The following is a 23,304-nucleotide window of genomic DNA, read 5'->3' on the forward strand; positions in this document are numbered from 1 at the left end:
TTTCAGCCCTGGACATGGGTTTCAAAGGTTCACAATACTTCTTATTAACGCTGAAATCCTGTACTGAAATACATTGTACATTACCCATGTAATTCATTCTACCACAGGTACTTGTACTGGGGAGACCAAGGGAAGAAGACCATTGAGCGCTCACGTATGGATGGGTCGGACAGGGAAGTTCTTGTGGATGATGGACTCTTCTGGCCCAACGAGATGGTCATTGATTACAGGAACAAGTGAGTACTGATTTGTCTTGTTTTTCAATTTCTATACATTTCTTACACTGTATTCTAAGTTACACGTAGTTTGAATATTTCCACAAGGTCTACACAAGTTGATAAAGTTGTGCTAGTTTTTACTGACTGTCAGTACCTTTAGCATACACTTCTGGTACAATGGTTATGTTCAAGCTACATCATAGCCTATTTGCACCTTACAGCAAAATAACACTTCGGAATATTGCATATTGGAATAATAAATAATAATATTCCAGACTTACAAAAGTCCCTATAACCAAAATAACATTCTGTCATATGCCACAGTCCTTTGAATAATTTTGCCCTTATCAAGAAAGAGACATATTGCATCTAGCCTACAAATGAAATAAAACAATGGAATTATTTCTACACACATTCTCAAAGAAATGAAGGACCGTATAGGCCAAAGGGTTTTGGGAAAGTCTATTGACATATCAGTTTACATATGTTGTTTGAACTGAGCCCTCAAGAAACTGACAATGGCAACAGATCCATTGTGCATATAGTTTGTAATATTCAACACTTCCAAGTACATAATGTAGACATGTATATGTCAGAATAAACTCCTGATAATTTATTATCATCTACATGTAAGTTAAAAGGTCTCAAGTGGAGGTATGAGGTCTATGGCTTCATAACCAAGGTATATGTACTACCATTGCATAGCCATAAATAATTGACCATAATTATAATAGATTGCATATCTTCAGAATGAAAACTTATTCTTAATTTAGTCATAAATATGCTAAATCCACCATCTTGCTAATAATTGACATCTCTGGCAAGCTTTCTGGCCTTGACTTAGGTCTATTTTTGTTGTTGTAAGATCAAGAATAACTCATACATAGTACATGTACAAATGTAGTAGCAAATGCAAGTTAATACCTTTGAGATTCTCAAGAATATCCTTGGGCACATTCAAAAGCTCCCTAAAGTAGGGATTGTTTTAGCCTGTTGACATTTCAAGTCAGGGATTTGGGGAAAGGTTGAGGCTTTTGGAAAAGTTTTGAAGTAAGAGCATGAATTTTAGAGCGTTTATACATGATCAGGTGGTGAAGTGTGCTAAGCACTACAATGAATAGCTTCAGCAGTAAATCAGCAATGTTGTGAAAATGAAAGGAAAGTTCACTCCCTTTTTGATCACTACTTATGTAGGAAGTTCCCATAGGTTTAGGAAGGACAGTGGAGTTTAGAAGACACCAGGGATCAGCCTATATGGCACAAGGGACTCATACTTGTCCCACTGATTCCCGTACTTGGCGCGACATCGCTCCTCATCTCGGAGACAACGATGGATGAGGAGGATGAGCATGAAGACGATGTAGAAGTATGGCAGGAGGTGTCCGAATCCGCAGGACATGCAGTAGGCCAGGCAGCCCATCAGGTCACCGGTGTAGTTGAAGTGTCGTGCCAGACCCCACCAACCCGACAGCAGCAGCTTGCTCTGGTGCTTCTTCCCGTCGGAGGAGATGTAGGAACACTGCAGGTACTTCGGAGGCTTGCCCCAGATGAGGCAGTTTCCGTCGGTGCGGCGGAACAGGTCCTTCTGCCGGTTGACTGCGCGGAAGACGTAGTAGCCACCGAGGCCAAGCATCCACATGGCCAGGCAGTGGAAGGTTGACAGCTCTACTGGGTTGTAAACCAGATACTGGCCCTGCGGAGGAAATCGATATTCACAAGTTAAACTTGAGAAATGCTGTGAAGCTGTCTTGTATCAGCTAAATAGCAGTTTCTTTTAGTGGCACTTTTCTTAATCTGCAGTTAGACTCCACATGGCATTGGTATCCATCTTAACCCACGCTTTCAAACCCTTTTAATTCTTGCCAAGAAGGAGAGAATACACAAAGGACAGAAAATATCTGGTATTTGTGGAAAGTGGTCTCTACAGACAGGATCAATGGGGAAAATGATCTAAGGGACCATCAAAAAGTGATCACATTGGGCAGGTGGCCCATATGTAGAGATGGTCACTTGTACATGTCTGACTGTGCATACCTGCAGAGTGTACATCCATGGCAGCCACACGTTGTCTCCCCAGCCCAGGTACCAGCCGAAGTGGTCATGGCAGATGTCTATGGTGTACAGGTACCAGTGCTCGTTCCAGAAGTAGTCCATGACGTACATAGCTTGCAGCACATTTACCAGGATCATGGAGTTGGTGACGTTTCCGTACAGCTCGTACTGCTTGAATGCTGCCGAGAGGTTGATCAGGGTCCAGGCAACAATACCAGGACGGCCGTTGAAGAACAGTTTGAAATCAAACCACTTTCCAATACGAGGGTTGAATTCAACCCCCATCATGAAGTCATAGACGAAGTTGCTGCTGAATTTTCTGTCCTCTGCACTAGTTGGAAAATAATGAGCTTTGACAAAGGCAAAAATAGATACCGCATACCCAACAGTATTTGCAACCCAGAGAAGACCACCCCAGTTGTCAAAGATAATGGTTGGAGGGAACCAATGGAAGTAAAAGGCATTTGCAAAGAATACTATATGGGTTATTGCCCAGGCCTGGAGGCCGTTGACGTTGTAGTCGTTGATTAGGCCAGCTGGGGTAAGTGCACCGGGGCGGATGCCTCCTACATAGCCGGGAATAATCTTGTGGAAGACATCCGGTAGGCCAACATACAGGAAAATCTGGAAACGAGAAAATGATTTGTTGTAAGTCATGTTTGAATTGAATAGCAAGTCTCTGTGAACATTCAAACTTCTATGAAGCATAAAGATTTGGCAAGCTCGAAAGCAACATCAAAGAACTGACACAGTTTCTGCAAATTTGTAATTGTGGAACCCAACTACTCAATCCCTTATCTCTCTGTCACATTTTTTGTGTCACACTGATACTGTAGGCTGAGATGCTTCATGTTGCTCCTCAAGATAAATTTGCATTTAACCCCATAAGTATAACCCTAGCCAAGTACCAAATTATGCCTAACTTGATGTAAGATAGCACTGCAGTACCTGCCATGTCAGCCAGATGGCGCCAATCTGCCAGGCTTTGGCTGTCATAGCAGGCGCCTTCAACCACAGGTCGTGCAGGGTAGCCTCTCCATAGTAAACCTCCAGTAGAGGCGTGGTCAGGGAACACTGGTACTTGTCACAGGCAATGTAGAAGTACAGAACCAGTAGGGGACAGGCAGTCAAGAGGACCAGCACACCAACAGAGGTGAACAAATTGACTTCCCTGCAGATGGGAACATCAGTACCTCATATTATGGAATTTTAAGTGTTAAATGTATACCTGGCCTATTTCAGGAAATCATAAGGGAGCCCTAAATGGGGTCAAAACTTACATGTACCATAGCAATTCATCCTAAAATGGAAATGAACACACCAACATTTGGCCTAGTGTTACATACATGTACATGTAATGTAGTAAGATTGCAAACAGACTAAAGTCTAAACTAAACCAGAACAGATCCAGCTGATAAGTTTATGTGGTCAGACTTTGTACTGAATTAGTCCAAAGTCCAGGGAGACATGAAACATGAGGGAAATTCGTTGTTTGAATGTATCTACTTTGAATGAGCAAATTTTCTTCAGTAGATTTTTCAAATTCTATCTTGTTGTTTCTTTTGTTGTTGTTGGATGTAGCACAGTTCAGGTACATTTGTACTATGTACTACATTGTACAATGCACATGCACCATATCTTCAAGGTATAAAGGGACCATGCTTCTCCCCTGCTCATTTTGTCTTGCTACAGGCACAGTGAGTAGTATGCCTAACAATACACACGGGTCGGGGTTGGGACTTCATCAGCAATGCATGCATATCTAAAACAGTAAATGGCCTGCAGGCCTACCTGCCCTACATGTATGTACCTTGAAAGTGTTGAAGCTAAACATTAACCCGTCAGTCTGTAGTGAACTTAAGTATAATTTTTGCTGCTATATTAGGCCATATAAGCAGTCTAGCATCAGAGGACAGGCAAATTGGGTAAACATACCAAGTTATTACCTTTACTAACAAGGGTTTGAGGCTGTAATACTGCTTTATGTTTGCATTATGTTAGATGTTAAATCTTTTCATGCATATAATAAACCCTTACAATACTAGTAGCTGCCAACAGCGGTAAGTGGTGTGATTGTACCAGTATATAAACACATACCATGCACGGCCCCATTGTCCTGGCTTGATGGGAGTACTTGTTCCGTTGGCAACTTTGACGTCTTCATGTTGGGAATCCCTCTCCAGGACCACTGTCTCACTGCCACTGGGCATTCTTGTTCTCTGCTGTACCTTAGCCATGGCTGGACTCAGTGCTGGTCTGCTATGTAAGTCTGTTGAAGAACAAAAGAGGAAGTTGGATGTTGTGTCATTGTGACTAATGTGAAAGGATATCTGGACGACAACATTTTGCATCAAACAAAAGGCAATGTTATCAAATTACAGATGTACCAAATGTTGAAAAAGAACAGGTTTCTTTCTTTTATACAAGTCTATTCCTAAAGGTGATACCTAAAAACACTTGTCTGACCTCTGATACAACATGCTAAGTACTCATCATACTTTTCCAAACACAACCTAGCAGTTTTCTAGGAGGCTTTTAAACAGTATAATAAAACTGACTGACAACTATGAATTTGAAGGACAGGGACATTAGGACAGGAAATGCCACCTGACACTTCCCCTCAGGTGAGGGTAGGTATAGTGGGGTGATCCAAATGGCCAAACACAATGAGTTATGTCATTGGCTAGTCTCCTTTGTTGTTCAAACAGGATAGGAAACCCATTGTGTGTGACAGGACTCAAGGTACACTTTGCTGTGGTCATAGTGCAAACACATGCACGTGTAAGAAGTGAACTACAGCCATGTGGTCAGAGTATGTATCGAAATTGTGTCAAAGTGTCCGACGTCTATGACAGATTCATAAAGATTAATGCACTCCTAAGACAGATTAAGGAACATTTCAGTCTCCAAAAGATATGCCTTGTATTATGTAAAGGTTGGACACTAATGAATCATCAGACTTACCCTTTAGCTCATCGGGGAACAATGTTAGGATTTCCTTTCATAAGCTGTTTGTTAGTCTTATGAGTACAACTATGGAAAAGCTCACGTTTTGCTATGCGTCTTGTTGTGGTATTGTACCTGTCCTTGCTCATCCCAGGGCCACAAAGAAACCTAAGATTGTCAAGTAAAGCTCAACAAAATAAATACTCTAGAATTCACAGTAGCCTTTTTCCAATGTTGCCACAAATGTGAGCATTAAAATGTACCTTATCTTGTGGTGTTATTAGGTGGAGTAAGAATAAGACTGTTTAACTACTATAATGTGTGGATGCTGTGGAGGAGTGTGGTTGCTGCCCATTTAGTAAGTCTTCATTGAAGCACCCACAACTGTAACATTAGACAATAATTTAGCAGTACATCCTGTTGGGCTGTTGCATTTTATAAAGTTCGTAAAGGGGCAGACTCTATGATATTTGTGATACTAGTAACTTAGTAAGTAACTTACATTAGGCCTAAAATGCATTGTTGAAACCATTCAATGAACTGTCTGAAAATCATGTACTAACACAAATACACATCCACCCAAAAGGAAAGTGTTTATTGTCAATGGAAGACAATTGAAAACCCCTAATACAGTGGGCGAGTTGACACCTCTAAACAATTATAACAAAAACAAAGGTTTAGACAAGTGCTGTCATGTACACTGCAGTAACAAAATCAATTAAGTTCAGTTGACATTACAAGTTATAAAATTAGGTCACCCACCAGAGAGCAAACTGCTGAGAAAGGCATTTTAGTTAGGTCAATCCAAAGATCAACTGGGGTGTGAATGATTCTTAGTACAAAGGACTACTAGATTGTGGGCGACATTCTTAAAGTCTATCAAAGTGTGAAATCGTAAAAATTTGGACAGGTGTGACATTTATCTTGGCTGTTTAGCCTTTCTTTTCTAATGTAGACTGTAGACAGAGAGTCCTTGACATATCATAAGGCAGCTTAATTATATGAGTTCATTTGTATTCATTTATTCTAGTTCTACCACCATCATCTGAATTTGATTGATTTCAGTATACCATGCTGGGAATGTGGTGTTTCCAGCTGCTCTTACAGAAAACGCTTTGGGGTATGACAAGGGGAGTCACAAAAATTGAGCAGTACACACTCACATACATACACAGAATACACATTCATAGTAGTCGAGAAGTAACAAAGGTTGTATGTGCAGACTGCTTTGCATTTAAAGATACATTACAATGTGAATTATTAATGCAAAATCCACATGCATTATTTGTACTAATGGTATATTATGATACATATTACAATGTATTATTTAACCCCTACAATGCACCCCACACAAATATATTCCAACAGAACTGGTGGACATGAATTTTGTTACAGCTGCATACATGCATGACACATGCCAGTCTTAGGTAAAATGTATATGATGAAGGCACTGAAAGCAAGCTAACATGCATGTTTTGTACTACAAATACAGATGCAGAAATACAATACGCACCTCCTGTGCCTCCTCTGTTATGGTGTAAAGAAGTGTCTATAAATGCAGCGGCATGGGTTACCTCATCATCAGTTGGCCTATAAATGTGGAGCAGACAATTTTTGTATAAGGAGGCTATGTTAGAGTTATTGAGGTACAGTGGCCATCGTTAATTTTAACAATACTAAACCTTATAACTATCAGATTTATGGCTCAATAGTCAATACGATTTATAATAGTGTTGGCAAAGTGATAGATTAAAAAGCTGTGGTCCACAGAAATGCCTCTTTTGTTAAAAGTAGTATCCTTGAAAACTCTTTTATACCCTCAGTAGATGCTCCCACCAGGGTGTACTGTGGGGTGACATGGAATGGACCAATCAGAGAGGCAGTCAGTTTCTCCCTATAACCAATGGTGACTAAACCATTGTCCTTATTGGGTTTTTTCCTGGGCCACTTTTGGCTATAGGTATTTCCAAGTGTTCCCAGCTGCCTGTTAATTCCCATATTAATGTCAACCTCCCCCTGTGCTCTCATGCAGGCCTTAACATTGACCTTGTTACATATACACTGAAAGATCGTGCCTTGAATATTTAATTTAAGTGTTAAAAAAAGGTATATCTCAATGCTGGGGTATCGTAAGCTTTGAATCACCAAGTCGATACCAAGTCGATTTCCAGTTTTTTATTATTTTGAATTCTGTGAAGGAATGAAGGACTGCTGAGGCCCAGAGAAGGTTTGTTACATCAATGTCCGTGGTTACATGCAGACTAATGTCTTATTTGTCCCCTCCATATGATGTCCTCATTCAAATTCAAGGGCATGTTTGCCCCTATAGATAAACCAAAGGTTTGCCAGGTAGCACTCAAGTAGAAGTGCACAATTTACCCACCCCATTAGCTGCTCATAATCAGGTCTGCCCAATTCTGAAGGGTCTCCATGGGAAAGGAAGGTATAGTGTTTCTGTCTGTTTACGTAAGGCATTTGTCATCTCATTAGCACCCTCCCAATGTGTAGGTCCCACATTAAAAACTGCTAGTGTTTACAATGGACCTTATAGCTGATGTAACAACTTTTGACTGACTAAACTATGAAATATGATATCAACATTTGGCAGATATTTTAAGCATAAGGAAAGGGATATAAGTTAGGATTTAATCAGAATTATATCAGTTTGTGATATCGTTTCTGTTTGACGTACTTGTATCAAAGGCCAAGGTTAAGTCTTAACAATAGGTGATTATGCAATGACTGTGCCTCCTGGACCTCCATTGTACCTGACTAGTTATGTAAATTAGGCAATGATTACTAGTAAGGTAACCTGCGTGCCAGACTGCACCCAGTTGACTTGTTATCTCCAAGCAGAATACAGTGAGAGGGCAACAGTATCAATGGACCGAACAATATCCATCAGGCCCCCTACAGCGCTACAGGGGCCTGCTGGATATTGTTTGGTAATCTGCTGGAGATAAATTGTTTGGCATATGGCTGTATTGTCGCCCTGCCACCGTAGGATCTGCTTGGAGATATTTATCCATGTTACTGGAACGTACACATAATGACATATAAGGTTGTGTTAGTGTATATAACTTACAAAGATGACATCTTGTACAGTAAATCTTCCATATAGTTGTGTCCAAAAAGAAATTATATGTAATGCACATTGTTCTGATGTAAAGTTGGCCAAACATCCATCAGATACTACTGTAAATGCAGAAATGTTCGCAGTGGTTTCATGTTCGCGGTTTTCGTGGCGACCGTCTCTCCGCGAACTTAAAACTCCCGCGAACATTTTTTCCAGTACTATAGCAGTATGTGACTATAGCACTGCCGCGAAATTAAAACCTCCGCCAACACTTCATTTTCCCCTTAGCACGAAATAAAAACCATGTGAACTTAAATGCATTTACAGTATGATGAATCCTATTTTTGTCATGACCCAACAACATGCTTGACCCTGGACACATTGCAGCTGAGGTACCAAGTCAGTCAAGGGTTGAGCCTGTCTATTTGTTATTGACAGTTGACTTTGTGACAGAGTATTGCTTGATAAAATCAATTTATCAGCCAAGCTGATTCATGCCCAGAGTCTCGGGCATGCCCGTTACTTTCCGGGTATGAGTTTATGACTGCTTCTCCAAGGACAGGTATGGATTGTTAAAAGACTTGAGGGAGCCAGGTAAATATATGAATTAAGCTCATATGGGCAGACACCCAGATTATGTTCATTCTTATGACTTTGTCGCAAGCTCAGCTATTGTATAGATGTACATGTAAGACTGCTACATAAATTGCCTAAAAGAAATCAATAAATATGATTTACAAAGTACATGCATATGATTTGGGACCTTGCAATGGTTTCTTTCCTTCCTTTTGATACTGCATCATGCATACACTCTGATGAGGGAGTACTTGTAGCTACTTCCTGACATGTCATTTTTGTTGGTGGACCTTTGGCCTGTCTCTACATGCATAAGTAGAACAGTTACACAACAAACAAGGCAACAAACTAATCATTCATTAGCTACTAAACTTTGGTCCCCATAAGTTTGCTAGCCACAAACCCACAAAATGGGTTAAGCTCTATAGGCTGGTTTCAGGGAGGTCAACATTGCGATTGAAAGTTGATTTTTTGAATGTTTTATTTTGTATTTCATTTCATTTTATGTTAAAAATGGAATTGAGTCTGTTTCAAATTCAGTATCCTTCAGCATCCCAAATTATAAAATGGACTACAGAACGCATTTTGCAAAATGTGTTCTGTAGTCCATTGACCTCTGCAGGCTGGTTTTATCTCTGCAAAGTCTATTGAGCTAAGAAGATATGTTTGAAGCTTTGATGAACCTTATTTTTCATTTTGAAAGAAATATTTGCTGGTACGAACATGGAGATGCCATACTATTGTTGATTAGGACAGTACATTTTGCCCATTTATGTACACCGCTGTATGTTATCTAACAAATTGTGAACTTAAAATTTGTGTAAGGGAAAAAATTTACAAAGACTAAGAATGAATAGCATTTAGCGTATTGACTATTTATATATTTGAAGTATGCCAATCATACCAGTGAAGACATAAAGCTATTTTTTTTGATGGGAAGCAATGGTTTGTAGCCATTGGCTAAACTCTGACAAAGTTTGACTGTCCTACTTACATCCAAACTTGTGTTTTTGTAGGAAGCTGTACTGGGTAGATGGCTACACTCGTCTGCTGGAGTCTTATGACCTGCAATATAAAAGGCACAGCCAGGTGGCCAACATTACCAATGTGGTGGGGAACAGTGTGTCCTTTGGCCTGGCTCTTTATAATGATAAGTTGTACTTCACAGGTATGTTGCAACATTCTTGGATGAAACTGTTTCTTTGAAGTTTTTGATTCTCATTAACATTTGAAGTTTTTTTTATATTTGAAATGACTGACTGACTGATAACTTATATCTAAATGCAATTTTCAGTGTCTGAATGTGTGTAAACCTGTGTTGTTCCTTCAGTGTGGGATGAAGGGGCTGTGTACTCCATCCCTACAAGTGGCAGTGGAGAACCTACCCTACTGCTACAGGGCCTTGGGGACCGGCCATTCGGTCTGCAGGCAGTGGACAGTAATACTCAAAACACACTGGAACGTAAGAATGGAATCCTATTGATTTTTTAATTTTATTTTTTACAATCTTTGGTCAAAATGAACTAGTACGTCTGCTTACTGACTAAGAGGTAATATTTGAATTCTAGTTGATAATTGTGCTACCTAAAGATAGACTCCATTTTCTTTACCAGATACAATGTATACTTTCTTGATACTTTCTTGGGTTGATCCTTGCTGTAGCATTATGTTCTGTTTAGGCCACACCAATTTATTTTCTTGGTTAATGAAATTAAAGAAAAAATTATAAAAAGATGCTAGATTGTAGAAACAACATGAAAACAGAATCTCAGAGGAATGCTTTTACTTTGGTGCACACAGTATCAGGGAGTGAACAGGGTCAGGTGCAAGTTTTCACCCCAGCCTTCTGTTTTCATGATTTTTTTTGCTAAAATCAAAATCTGTTAACCATGAAATTAAATTGGTGTGGCCTTACCAGTCTATAAACGTATAACCAGTGCTGTACATGCATTTGTATTGTATTGAATTTCGGTGAATAATTTTTCCACAGCGGGTGCCTGTGGAGACAACAATGGGATGTGCAGTCACTTGTGCCTTCCCGTGGGTCGCTACAGCTTCAAGTGTGCCTGTCCCAGCTATGGGGGAATGACCCTGGGGTCAGATATGAGAAATTGTGAAGGTTTGTACATTTTAATGGCTGCATGTGTAAACTGTCTTTGTTTTGATATTGCAGTTTAAAAACTTTAATATCCTTTTTAGTGTTTAACTGACAAGCTGTTGTTGGCACACAGAACCATCCAAGTTTCTTCTATATGCTGCTGGTGACACTGGACATGTCATGATGCTGTCCCTGGATACAGATGCGGGGGAGCGACCGGTCATTGTAGCGCGGGGAGTGCGACCAGTGGCAGTGGAGTATGACCCTGTTGAGAAGGTGGGTTGAAGTGTTCTTTGGTAGACAGCAAAATAACTTGGCTAATGTAATTACTTCAAAGCAGTTATTACTAAGCAATGGTTAAGTACTGTGACATGGTAATATTGAACACCTGTGTTCATACTAGGCATTTGTTTGTTCGAGTCTTTGATACAAATCTATTGAGGTTAGGTAAATGCATAACTGTCAGATCTCTATACAGTGAATCATGCAAACATTCTAATAGCTTTTGCATTAACATATTTGGAATCTAATGAAATAGTTGAACTTAAGACAGTACTTTATTGAGGAATATTAACAGATGTTTTGATGTCGTCGACTTAATTCCCACCACACGTCATTTTTGTGAATGTGACATGAAAGACTATTGTTGTGACTGCTTGTATCTTTACAAACTGACATGAAAGAATACGTGTAACGTCATCTTCACCATTCATCCAGCAAAAGTCATGCAGATCTTGATATTCCCTTTTTTGTCCTTCATACAGAGGGTGTACTACAGTGATAATGGGATGTTTCGGATCTGTCGAGTGTTCCTTAATGGTACAGGCTTCGAGGTATTCCTGGATGCTGGCATTGGTGTTGTTGATGGTAAGTCAATGATAAGTCACAAAAAATTGGACATAAGCTTTGAACTACAGTCAAACCTGTATTAGCGGTCACCTTTGCATAGCGGCCACCTGCCCATAGTGGTCACTTTTTGTTGGTCCCTTGGATTTTTCCCATTGACATAAGCATTAAGAATTAGGCTATAGCGGCCACCTGTCCAACGCGGTCGCGGCCAGACGATTTTCGGTCCCGCGAGTACAGTAACACTGCCGATAACGGTCACGGCACGCCGGTAGAAGTCGCATCGCCACCGCACGCCGGGTTAAAAATCTTCATTTTTTCACGCCATTATCAAATTTATGTGGACTCAACTGGATAGGATAATAATAAAGAAAACCAAAATGTTTTATCTTTGTTAGAAAATCCATGGTTTGACGCGAAGTCAAGCATAATTTTCTTCACATGGCTAATGCGTTTGTACATCCTTTGGCAAAATTGACCATTTCTGTGCATTTCGACTGGACAAATATTACGGCAGCTTTTTGGAAAATACAACCCGCACATGTACCTGATGCGGTAAGTTCACGAAATGTTCGAATACCGGCCCAATTTCCGTTTTCCCCGGGAATTCATCCAAAATTGTGCTCAAAACATGCTTCAGGCTTTCGCGCGATTTTCAAAATGGCGCTGATAGTGAGCAGCACAAAGGTCAACGGAAGACACCACTGTTACGGAGGTAAATTTATTTTGCTGCAAAGTATCACTGAGGATAATTACTTTACCAAAAGCTTCAAAATAAATATGAATTAAATTAATATGATGTAAAATTTGGGCAATTGCAATTTTCTGAAAAGAAAAAAAGCCATGAAAAGAGCGACCTGAAATGTGACTTACCTAGGCAATCTTTACATGTGTACTGTACTGTGAATAAATGGATCTCAGTTGGTACAAAAAACATGTGTCACTGGAGGTCAATTAATCGACCTTTTCTCCATAGCGGCCACCTGTCCATAGCGGCCAGTTTTCGCCAGTCCCTTGAGTGACCGCTATAGACAGGTTTGACTGTACTTGTTTGCTAGCACTTATGAATAGACTGGCATCTGTTTCTTGGTTTGTGATAAACAATGCAATCCATTGCTAGAACAAGATCTGTTATTTTCATAGTCTTAATAGAATTGTGTTTATGAGAACTGTTTAGAGTAGCAGTTGGAGCTGATTTTTGTTGGACTGTTTGATACATGTAGCAAATAAAATCTATATGTTTTTGAAATAGTACAATTGCACGTATTTGATTAAGTGTTTAACATTGTCCTGCAGGCATGACTCTGGACTGGCGTACCAGGAAGCTTTACTTCACCAACATGGGAACACACTACTGGGGTGGAGGGTCTCCATGGCAACGGGTGGAGATGGTCAGCCTGGATGGCAAGCAGAGGAGGAGGATTGTGGAGAAGTCTTTAGACAAGCCTCGAGCACTCGTGGTGGATACAGAGAGAGGGTAGGTGTGACTCAGATGGCTACAATGATGCTTGCCTGCATATCTCATTTGCATTTTAAAGACATTCGTTTTTGCAATAATTGTGATATGTCAAAATCTAGCATAGAATGATGATCTGTTTCAAAAATATCAGAAGATTAACATTTTTCTCTCGTTGTTTTACCTTCCCTAGATACCTGTACTATTCTGACTGGGGAGAAGTTGCGAAGGTGGTGAAGGTTGAGCTGGACGGTTCCAACTCTGTGGTGATGAACCACAACGGGATGCACAACCCCAACGGCCTGGCCCTGAGCGACGGGCAGCTCTACATCCTGGACTCCCATGCCCGCCTGGACGTGGTGACCGAGAACGGCACCCAGCTGGCCCCGGGCAGCCTGGACAAGATTGACCTGGATGACCAGAACGTCAGGAACACTAATGAAGGCCTGGGCTTGCAGGTAATGCTGGGATTTCCTTGGTCCTACCAGCCAATGATCCTGTGATACTGTAAATGAATTTAAGTTTGCGTGGTTCTAATTTCGTGGTTGGGAGAAAATGGAGTGTTCGCGGTTGTTTTGATTTTGCGTTTGAGACAATAGTAGACACGGGGTAGGAGAACGAAAAAATTTCGCGATTGTTTTATGTCTGCGGTAAAGGGCTTACCGCAAAAAACACTGCAAACATTTCTGTATTTACAGTATACATGTACAGTTTCTTATCAGTGGAATGGACTAAGATTACTTTGACTCAGTCTGCTGATGAAAATGGGTCTCAGAAGTCTCTGGCTCCACATTGACATTCACAAGTGTGCTGTGTTAATCACTGCATCCAAGCTCCAGAAATACAGGAAGTATAAACAGGACAGTGTGCTAAAAGGCTTACTACATTCTTTGTTAACTCCTTGTTAAAGGTTACGCCTTGAATTCCTATCAAAGCCAGGCTATTCTCTGGCTGTTTCCTTTCCATGCTTTAAGACTGGAATTACAATGTAGGGCAACAAAGCTTGTTATGTAATAGAGAAGCATATCTAACATTTCTTTGTCCTTGCATCAGACCCCGTTTGGCATCTCTGTGAGTGGGAATCAGATTTTCATCAGTGACTGGGGCACCAGTGCTATCCATCGCATCGACTCAGCCACCAATCAGAAGTCAGTAGTAGTTACCGATGTCGGCTCACCAATGGGGGTGAAGTATGCTGAACGTGATGCGGCCCCAGTACAGAACCCCTGCCGGGGCCACGACTGCAGCGATATCTGTGTACCTACTCCAGACCAGTCTTTCCGCTGCCTGTGTCCTGATATAGGAGGCAAGGTGCTTGATGACAATGGAAAGAACTGCAGGAGTAAGTAGAAAAATAATAAAAGAAATAGAAAAACTGCACCATTTTAAAGGCTCTAGAAGATTCAGGTGGAAATTTTCATCAATCCCCCTCACTTTTAATCATCAAAAACATAATAAATCAATTATTCAGGCGTACACTTCTATGTCTCCAATGTTGAAGAAGCAAGGATGGTTTGAATTGGTTGTAACAGTCAGATTTATGCTGCATTCTTTTTGCATACATCAAATATTCATAGCTTTGCTGTAGTATTGTAGTATACACAACTGCTGTTTAATTTTAGTACCATGTAGGTAAGGAATATGACTTCCATACAATGTACATATAATAGTGCCACCTAGCAGTAATGGATACAATTGCACCTAATACTTCCCAGTCTCTTTTGTTGAGACTTTCTCTTGGCTGTATTTGCCTTACATAACTTAAGTTGATAATAACAGCCCACCCACTTACCCCCTTTCTCCTGCCTTTGTCCTTCCCACAGGACCAAGCAAGTTCCTGCTGTTTTCTGACTATGCTGAGATCCGTATGCTCGGCATGGACACCCAGGACAGCTATGCCTACCCTGTGGTGCAGAGGCACGAGTACTTCACGAACCTGGTGGCTGTAACCTACGATGCACGGGAAGAAAACATCTACTTCAGCAATGTGGACAGTGGTAAGTCTTCATGGTAGAAACATAGTTGGAACTTGGAAATGTTACAAAGATTAGTTTGTTTAAAATTAGATGAAATGATGTAGTTGAGAATGAACTCACTCTACACTGCAGTACTGGTTGCGATGCTAAATAGTCTATTGTATGTTGCGACAGACTTATGAGATGAAAGATATCTAGATGTAAGCTCTAGAGCTGTTGATTTATCGCTGCTTTTTTTTTTTCTTCCCAGGTATGATCATGAAGGTTCACCTGAATGGCACGGGTGCCTCGGTGGTGTACTCCATGGCTGACGTGGTGGACGGACTTGCCATAGATCCTGTGGGGCGTAACCTGTACTGGACAGACTACACCAGCGGCACCGTGGAGATGATGCCTCTGGATGGGAATGTGTCCTCTCATGTAGAACTCATCAGTGGTCTGGACAAACCCAGGGCAATCGGCTTAGATCCCAACCAACGGTATGAATCTTGCTACTTAGGGGTTTGACCATTGCTATCATTCCAAAGCAAAGCAGTATGCATCTACATAAGACCATTACAAATTTACCAAGTGAGCTTTGTAGATAAAAGTCCTGCATATTGAACTAGGACAATGATTTCCAAGTCCATAGCTAACCATTATCCTGCAGTGTTGATATCAAAAGCTGCAGCTGTAGATGTGAACTTGTGGTAATGTTGGGATGGATGTATGTACTTTGTTATGTATGATGATGATGTATCAAACATGGTACTAGTACATGTATATGTATTTGTTTATACAAGCACTCATTAAGACTGCTTGTATTTTGCCTCAGTAAAGCTGATATTTTGTATATTTTTGTCTTGTTGATATGATGATGAAGCAAACTAATACCACAATGCTACACACTAGCTACCTGTTCTGGAGTGACTGGGGCGAGAATGCGACCATCTGGCGAGCAGACATGGACGGTTCCAACAAGAATGCACTCATCGATGAAGAACTGCAGTGGCCCAACGGAATTGCCCTTGACACTGTCAGGGAACGAGTCTTCTTTGCTGACGGGCACTCTGCTCAGGAGAAGATTGAATACACAGACTACAGAGGTAATTCATGGATGGAGAAACACTGTTGAATGCCTACCAAAACAGTGAGGAAATAGCCATGTGGATAGCTAACTTAATGGCTTTTTTTACCACAGAGTGTGTTGCTGTAAGGCTAGTCCATGGTTTTATGCCCAATGCATGTATTACTATACTTATACTTGATTTGAATGTGATGATACACATAGTCATGTTTTTGTCATAGTTGAACATGTACTATGTAAATGTTTGTGATAGTCTTTTTTTAAAAATTGGAATATTGATCTGTTCTTTAGGTGTGAATAGAACAGAGCTGGTTCACCTGACGGACACCCATGTGGACCAGGTGTTTGGACTGACCATGCATGACAACACCCTCTTCTACTCGGACTGGGTCAGCCAAGGGATCCACCTGACTAACCTGGAGAGTGGTATCACCCAGACCCTGGTGGAAGGGCTAACCCGGCCCACACAGCTGTACCTGCACCACCCACAACCATATCCACGTAAGGGTCTTACCACCAGCTACATGCTTTTTAACATTCACATGCAAGTGGAACCATTCATTATCAGTGAATTATGAAAATCAATGTAATGTATGAATTATTTAGCAGAGACTATTGATTAAGATTATGATACTAATAGATCATTACTGAGTGCCGCACATTTCCTTGGTGAACCTGTTGTCCTTTCCTTCAAGTAGACCGCATTGTGACAGGACTGATAACTCTAGTTTCAAATCTATGACTAGAGATTACAACTTATGTTAATGTGAAAATTGTGTCAATTCCTTTGTATGCCTTCCCACAGAAAATGAGTGTGCTGCATATGGGTGCAGTGACTTGGCCATCCCAGTGCCAGGCGGCTGTCACTGTAAGTGCAGAGTGGGGAGGAAGTTACAGGCAGATGAGAAGACATGTGAAACAGGTAAAACTCTAAAAGAATTTTGGACATACAGAATGATACTCATGGACGTAATCAGTTTGGATGATGAATGTTTATATTGCAATAACTAAGCTAGAGTTGACAGCATACGCTGGTAATTACTTACTGCCTTAACGATATGCATTGCCTTAACCATATGCATGCCTATTAACAGAAACAATTCCTAGACATCATACATGTATGAAACTCGTTGACAGGAAATTGATAGGATGTGTGTTGTAGATTTATCCTAATTGTATCTTATAATCCACAGCACCTGAACCATGGATGCGTGTGGAGGACTGGAGGTGTGCTCAGCCCTGCCATGAACAGGCATACTGTGCTGTGGAGGTCAGCAACCCCACCGTGTACAGATGTGTCTGCAAGGCTGGTTACCAAGGAAATGGTTTCCAAGGAAGCGGTTGCACTGGTATGCTTATATACGTGTATCCATTTGTACGGTTTTGACTATGTAGTGTTGTCTGTCATATATGATGTCTCCCTAGATGTGTAACATTGTCAGACAGCAGACTGCACTGTGATATCCTGTTGATTCTTCACTTGCTTGGGTAGAGCCAAATAGTGCATGTTCTGTTCCCGCTTTAGCAACGTGTTACTTGCATGTAAAATAGGTTGATAAAACTTTCCCTTGTATTTTTGTTTACAGCATGTGATTTTAGGTACTACAAGTCCGTGCTGCGACCAGGACAGTGTACACAGTGCCCCGACGGTGTGTCGTCAACTGCTGCCAGGACGAGTTGTGTGTGCCGCGGTGGGCTCCAGTGGTACATGGGTGAATGCACCTCTAATGTACCTGAGGTGACAGCCAGGCCAACAACACCATTACGTTTTCCAGGTACAGAAGGATTGTTTGTAAAGTTGTAAGAATATCAATGGGTAGGGAAAAATGCTCTAGTTTGTAATTTGATCTTTACATTAGCTATCATTGATAAGTTCACCAAATCTTGTGTTACATTTTGTGTGCTTATTATATAACACTTCCTTGTAGAAGGATGGAAATATGTTGTGTTCTGTGGTATTTCTGGAATCTCAAATGCACTCTTCCATCTGAGATGCTATCCTCCAATGCCCATGTATTGTACAAATCAAACGTTCCACTCTCACCTGTAATTTTGCCCCCACTCCAGGCACCATGCCACGGTTTGAAAGTTGTCCTGACACTCACAGCTGGCAGCTACCTGAAGATGCAAACTACGTGACTTGGGACATCCGGCTGCGTGCCTTGGACGGCTATGATCGTCCCCTGGAGATCAGCCCCAGAGTCCCCAGTAGGATCTACTATGGCACAGGCAGCATGATACATCAGTTCACCGCTACTGATCAGTGGGACAACATGGTTAAATGTAGGATCGAGGTCACCATTGAAGGTATTTACTATTCTGTAGCTTGACAGATCATCTCAAAGTGCAGTCTAAAAGTTGACAATTTTGCCAGTCAGATTCCCTTTTACCAGAGATTTTTTACATTGAATTCTTAATTTCTTACAGATATAACCCCTCCCCAACTTGTCTGCCCTGATGATATTATTGTGGAGACATCTGGAGAGTCGGCTATAGTCAGATGGGATGCTCCTGTAACCAGTGATAACAGTGGCAAGACACCCATGTTGACCAGCTCCCGCACGCCAGGGTCACGGTTTTACCGCGAAGACTCTCCTCACACGGTCACGTATTCAGCAAGGGACGAAGCAGGGAATCCTTCTACGTGCTCGTTTATTGTTGCTGTTCAAGGTAGGAATTAATTGTGATTTTTTGACATCCATTCCTGTCAGAATAGCTTTTTGTTTCTTGTGCTTTTTCTATTCAGAGCCGTGTCACAGTATTTTTGCTTCAGTAAAAAAAGTCGAAGGTGTAAAGTATTTTTACGATATTTTAAACACAGAATGCTATTTTATTGGTCACTACAGGTCCCAAGTGCCCAGCGCTGGAAGTCCCCAGAAATGGCCGACTGGACTGTAAGGAAGGGGATCGGGAGCGCGGACCGTGTACTGTTGTGTGTAACCGTGGTTACCAGCTGCTGTCAGGGCCTCCCACAAGTTACTGCCTGGGCAGCGTGTGGAGCAGCATCATCACAACATTCTCCTGTGTCCGTAAGTACTGTTCATTGTGGCACTTCAGTTTTACGGCGCAGTGAAAAACAAGATTTTTATATTTTCAGTTTGTTCTAAGGATAATAGAAAAGACACAATGGAAATGGCAGTACCTGTTCCTAAGTGCAATTAACAGTATATCGATCTTCTGGCTTGTTACAATTTGTTCTTGCAAAACAGATGGCCATGTAGGTTGTACATGTAACTGTTACTAAATGTGGATTTTCAACCTTATTTTTCCAGGTGCCTCAGCCCCCAGAAGGCAGAGAAGGAGTGTCAACATGAGGTTCTCTGGCTACTGCAGCAATGAAGAGTCCTTCCAGAATGAATTCCGTGATGGCTTGTACCGTTCCTTCGAGACCAATGGTCTGTGTACGTCCGGCCAAACAGATGAAGTCGGACTCTGCAACAGGGACAACTACAACGTTCAGTGTGGCCTGGAGAAACGTTCTCTGTTTGGGCGGTTGAAGAGAGCGGGAGATGGCGTGTCGGTAGAAATCCCCCTGGAAGTCCAGCCTGACCAGTCTGGGGATGCCGTGGTCACCGTAGACGAGGGAGACGAGGTGTTGGATAAAGCAGTGGAACAGGTAAGATAGGAAGCATCACATCATCTTCTTAGTTCAAGGAGCATAACTGTCAGGAGCAAAATCAAGTCCAACATGTTAAGTTGTCTTGTTACGCTGATTGCAACATGCAATAGAAACATATAGGTAACAAGCTGCACATTTAAAATGAAGAAGGGGATGCAACACTCATATGTACCCTCTTAGTCTTACAGACAGTTTCGAGTGGGACATTTCCTTTGGGGTTCACAAACTCTCTTGGCTTCTAATGCTTCAAAACAGACAATTGTCTGTTTTGACACGTTCTTGCAGATGATACCTTTTTCTCTGCATTCTGTCACACTGCTGCTTCTTTGCTGTCAGGTATCTGTGCCGTTTCCAATGCTTTTTCCTTGTCTTTCTCCCCATTCTCCCTTCTACTCCCTCAGCACCCTCCGCCAACTACCAGTTCTTACAATTATTATGTGCAGGTCGAACGGCTTACTGACTCGGGCGTGACAGTTGAGGCGCGTGGGGAGACTTATGTCAGCACAAGTGAATCTTTTACTGCCTCAGCAATTACGTATGAGTGTGACCAAGGCATGGTTGAGGTCAACAAAGTTTGTGGTAAGAGTTGTTTTGTTATTTGACTGTCTAGTGTTTTTGGGTACATGGCAGAAGTAACAAATTATGCACTTCTGAGTCATACCAGTAGTTTTATGCTTCACAATCTATAAGTTAAGGTTTGGCAGTCGAAGTTAGCACAGCACCCAAATCAATTTGGCTGAGCATTGCTGACATACTTTTTTTGTCTATAATAATTTTGTACTTATAGATTGGTCAAATAAACCTCCTAACAGCGTGAGAAACAGCAATGCTAGCTGGCTGATAAGAGAAGCCAAAAATGGTCAAAGTCAATATAATTCTGGTATGGTTGTTCTGTTATTGGTCTCTATACGTTTCCCATTATCATGTTTGTATCTATTCTTGCTCACCTGTAGTTACCTGTCCCGCTGGAACCTTCCATGATGGAGAAAAGTGTACATACTGTGTTCAGAGCTTCTACCAGCCAGATGAAGGACAGCTCAGCTGCAAGGCATGTCCGGATGGAACCATGACAGAACTGCCAGGAGCCTACAGTAAAGACCAATGTAAGTTTACAGCAAACTGATTAAGTTCAGAAGATAATGGTGTCTGTCCACATTGTTCTTACAACATTACTACATAATTTGTGTTACTAAGTACACTGTGGAGTATTTGACTCGTGAGTCCTTGTTTAATGTTTGATATAAGTAGACATGCCTAAGTTCCATTGCAATATAATGTACTTCCAACCATGCAAGCTCCATGCTCATGTAGTTTCTATCATGGACTTCCATAATTATTTTGTGGTGTTGATACCTATTCATTATACCACTAATTCATGAATTCTTCCCTCCCAAAGGCATGGTTCCACCAGAGACACAGAGAGCTGGTCTCCCCATTGCCATCATAGCAGGGGCAGCTGGTGGAGGCGCTGTTCTTATCATCATCATCATTGGCATCGTCTGCTGTGCTCGCCGTGCTAGCAGGAACAAGGAGGACGGGAACCCCACCAAGAAGAACAAAACTGCTCAAGACTTTGGCAACAGAGTTTATGAGCCGTCTGCTGGGGGGTCTGTTCCTCCTCAGGAAAACGTGTATGCTGAGATACCGGAGTATGGTTTCAAGGGAGATGTTTCTGCTGCCCCGCCCCTGCCAGCACAGCGCAAGAGTGTCCCACCTAGCGATGACACGTACCAGGGGTTACAGAAAACACAGGATAGCCCATACCAGGGCCTACAACACCCTGGAGGAAACAGCCGCAAGGAAATGAAAGTCACCACCATTGCATGAATCTGAGGACTAAACCATGCCTTTGAAATTGTCCATCCGACATACTACTGTAGTGCAAGTGTCACTGTAGATATCACTTTAAAATCATCCAATGGACAATGTATTTGATAGGGGGCAGCTTTAGACAACTATGCAACGTACTCCGGCATCTCAGCTACAGATTTGCAGATAATTCTGTAGTGTGGTTGGTGAAACAGACGACATCTAAACTTGGATTGTACAAGTATTCTGATTCGTTTCAATTTTGTGTGAGCTATGAAGGTGGCAACAAGTTGAGGTGTATACAATTCTTTTACCTTTGTGGAAAACGGAAAAAGCATATTCAAGACAATCTTTACAGTTGGTCATTTCATTTCATCATGCATAAATATGTCTTGTAGATGCATGAAGTTCCTTTGATTTTTACTTTTCTATTTCTTTGGGTTCTCTGCAGGGTGGAGGCTTATGTATTTGTATATGGGAACTATGACTATTTTGATACCTGTCCTGAGCTCGAACTATTTGTAATAATCATATGTATTTATGGTACCTGTAGATTATGGGGACTAAAGAATGTTATATTATGTAGTTGGAAGTCATTAGATCTTATTTTGGCTGTGGAAACTATCAGAGAGTTTGTGAGTCATCTAAAATCTGGTTCATAAATTTTCTGTCAAATATCTACGTAGTGGCCCTGAAAGGTCTTTTTTCACATATTAGATGCATGGAATGCAAAGGCAACACTATAGATACAAGAATTAGGATTATACCACTGTCATCACTTGATAGGATTCATTTGATAGTTTAAATAAAACAAAGTGCACCTTGCAGTTGCATAACACAGCTTGTCATATGCCAGTACACCATACCATGTGTTATAGACAATAGACAAGAGAATAGGTCACTGAATATCTTGATGAAATGATGAATCATGGTCGGCTCAAGAAGGGAGGAGTATGTATTTGTAACTGGCTACTATCATAAAATCACTGGCTGTATTTGCTATTGGCAATGTTTATGAGTGCACCTGTTGTTTGACAAGAATGATATTTACCTTCTTTACTGTGTTTGTATATTTGGTTGACCTTTGTGCTACTACTGCCACCAGTGTGGGAATGAAACAAGATGTATACATTTCTGCTTCCTTTGGTGAACTGAAGCTATTTGATTCCCAAAGACAATCGCACTGTAGAAACATACATGTAACATATACTGCAGATGCACTGATGAGTATCTTGCTGTTTTCATGTTCTATTGGTACTCAAACTTTGAGAAATTTTAGGTGGTTTAAGATTATGTGCCTCAAAGTAACTGAAAGAGCTTGGAAAGAGAAGGATATTTTTCTGCACATTCAGAAAATTGTTGACGTGACATTCCGAGGTCCTCAAATTGTGGAGTCTTGCAACAAAAGACATTTCTACTGTTCTCTTTCAATGTGTGTCACAAGTAAGGGCTTCTCATCAAGTATTCCTATGGTGACGAAATTTACAGATCAACAATGCAAAGTCATATTTAGCTCTATCTTTTATAGAAGGGCTATTTTTACTTGAAATTGCTGAGCTTTGGGAT

General features: G+C 41.2%; 2 protein-coding genes across 6 annotated transcripts in view; one reads left to right on the forward strand and one right to left on the reverse strand.

Annotated features, from left to right (window-relative positions):
- Positions 1-22,415, forward strand: part of LOC136439128 (low-density lipoprotein receptor-related protein 6-like) — a 39,035-nt gene extending 16,620 nt beyond the window's left edge. Inside the window, exons 5-27 of one of the 2 annotated variants that reach the window (XM_066434327.1) lie at positions 108-236; positions 9,885-10,036; positions 10,199-10,330; positions 10,859-10,987; positions 11,100-11,242; positions 11,731-11,833; positions 13,109-13,289; positions 13,462-13,726; positions 14,322-14,610; positions 15,092-15,265; positions 15,495-15,723; positions 16,136-16,329; positions 16,602-16,811; positions 17,116-17,232; positions 17,504-17,659; positions 17,897-18,085; positions 18,378-18,617; positions 18,738-18,980; positions 19,157-19,339; positions 19,583-19,926; positions 20,331-20,508; positions 20,883-21,032; positions 21,326-22,415. In XM_066434327.1, coding sequence (XP_066290424.1) covers positions 108-236; positions 9,885-10,036; positions 10,199-10,330; positions 10,859-10,987; positions 11,100-11,242; positions 11,731-11,833; positions 13,109-13,289; positions 13,462-13,726; positions 14,322-14,610; positions 15,092-15,265; positions 15,495-15,723; positions 16,136-16,329; positions 16,602-16,811; positions 17,116-17,232; positions 17,504-17,659; positions 17,897-18,085; positions 18,378-18,617; positions 18,738-18,980; positions 19,157-19,339; positions 19,583-19,926; positions 20,331-20,508; positions 20,883-21,032; positions 21,326-21,756 — 4,561 coding nt within the window. In that variant the 3' untranslated portion in view covers positions 21,757-22,415. The remainder of the gene's footprint in view (positions 1-107; positions 237-9,884; positions 10,037-10,198; positions 10,331-10,858; positions 10,988-11,099; positions 11,243-11,730; positions 11,834-13,108; positions 13,290-13,461; positions 13,727-14,321; positions 14,611-15,091; positions 15,266-15,494; positions 15,724-16,135; positions 16,330-16,601; positions 16,812-17,115; positions 17,233-17,503; positions 17,660-17,896; positions 18,086-18,377; positions 18,618-18,737; positions 18,981-19,156; positions 19,340-19,582; positions 19,927-20,330; positions 20,509-20,882; positions 21,033-21,325) is intronic. The other variant, XM_066434328.1, reaches the window with a different exon arrangement.
- Positions 1,393-6,862, reverse strand: LOC136439134 (7-dehydrocholesterol reductase-like). 4 transcript variants are annotated; one of them, XM_066434336.1, is made up of 5 exons: positions 6,730-6,862; positions 4,368-4,539; positions 3,219-3,441; positions 2,253-2,894; positions 1,393-1,911 (listed from the first exon to the last, which is right to left on the reverse strand). In XM_066434336.1, exons 2-5 carry the CDS (start codon positions 4,505-4,507, stop codon positions 1,447-1,449), a joined length of 1,470 nt encoding a protein of 489 aa, XP_066290433.1. In that variant the 5' UTR covers positions 4,508-4,539; positions 6,730-6,862; the 3' UTR covers positions 1,393-1,446. The 4 variants fall into 4 exon arrangements, with proteins under 4 accessions (XP_066290433.1, XP_066290431.1, XP_066290434.1 ...); XM_066434334.1 differs by lacking the exon at positions 6,730-6,862 and adding an exon at positions 5,320-5,403; XM_066434337.1 differs by lacking the exon at positions 6,730-6,862 and adding an exon at positions 4,718-4,882.
- Positions 22,416-23,304: the final 889 nt, after the last annotated feature.

The sequence above is a fragment of the Branchiostoma lanceolatum genome, chromosome 7 (genome assembly GCF_035083965.1).
Source record: "Branchiostoma lanceolatum isolate klBraLanc5 chromosome 7, klBraLanc5.hap2, whole genome shotgun sequence".
NCBI classification, from domain to species: Eukaryota; Metazoa; Chordata; class Leptocardii; order Amphioxiformes; family Branchiostomatidae; genus Branchiostoma; species Branchiostoma lanceolatum.

Coding starts and splice junctions, on each gene's coding strand:
- LOC136439134 (XM_066434334.1), bottom strand. CDS start 5,365: ATGAGCAAGGACAGGTACAATACCACAACAAGACGCATAGCAAAAC. Junction 4,540..5,319: donor AACAAGACGCATAGCAAAAC/GTGAGCTTTTCC, acceptor GTTCTTCAACAG/ACTTACATAGCAGACCAGCA. Junction 1,912..2,252: donor CATGGATGTACACTCTGCAG/GTATGCACAGTC, acceptor TTTCCTCCGCAG/GGCCAGTATCTGGTTTACAA.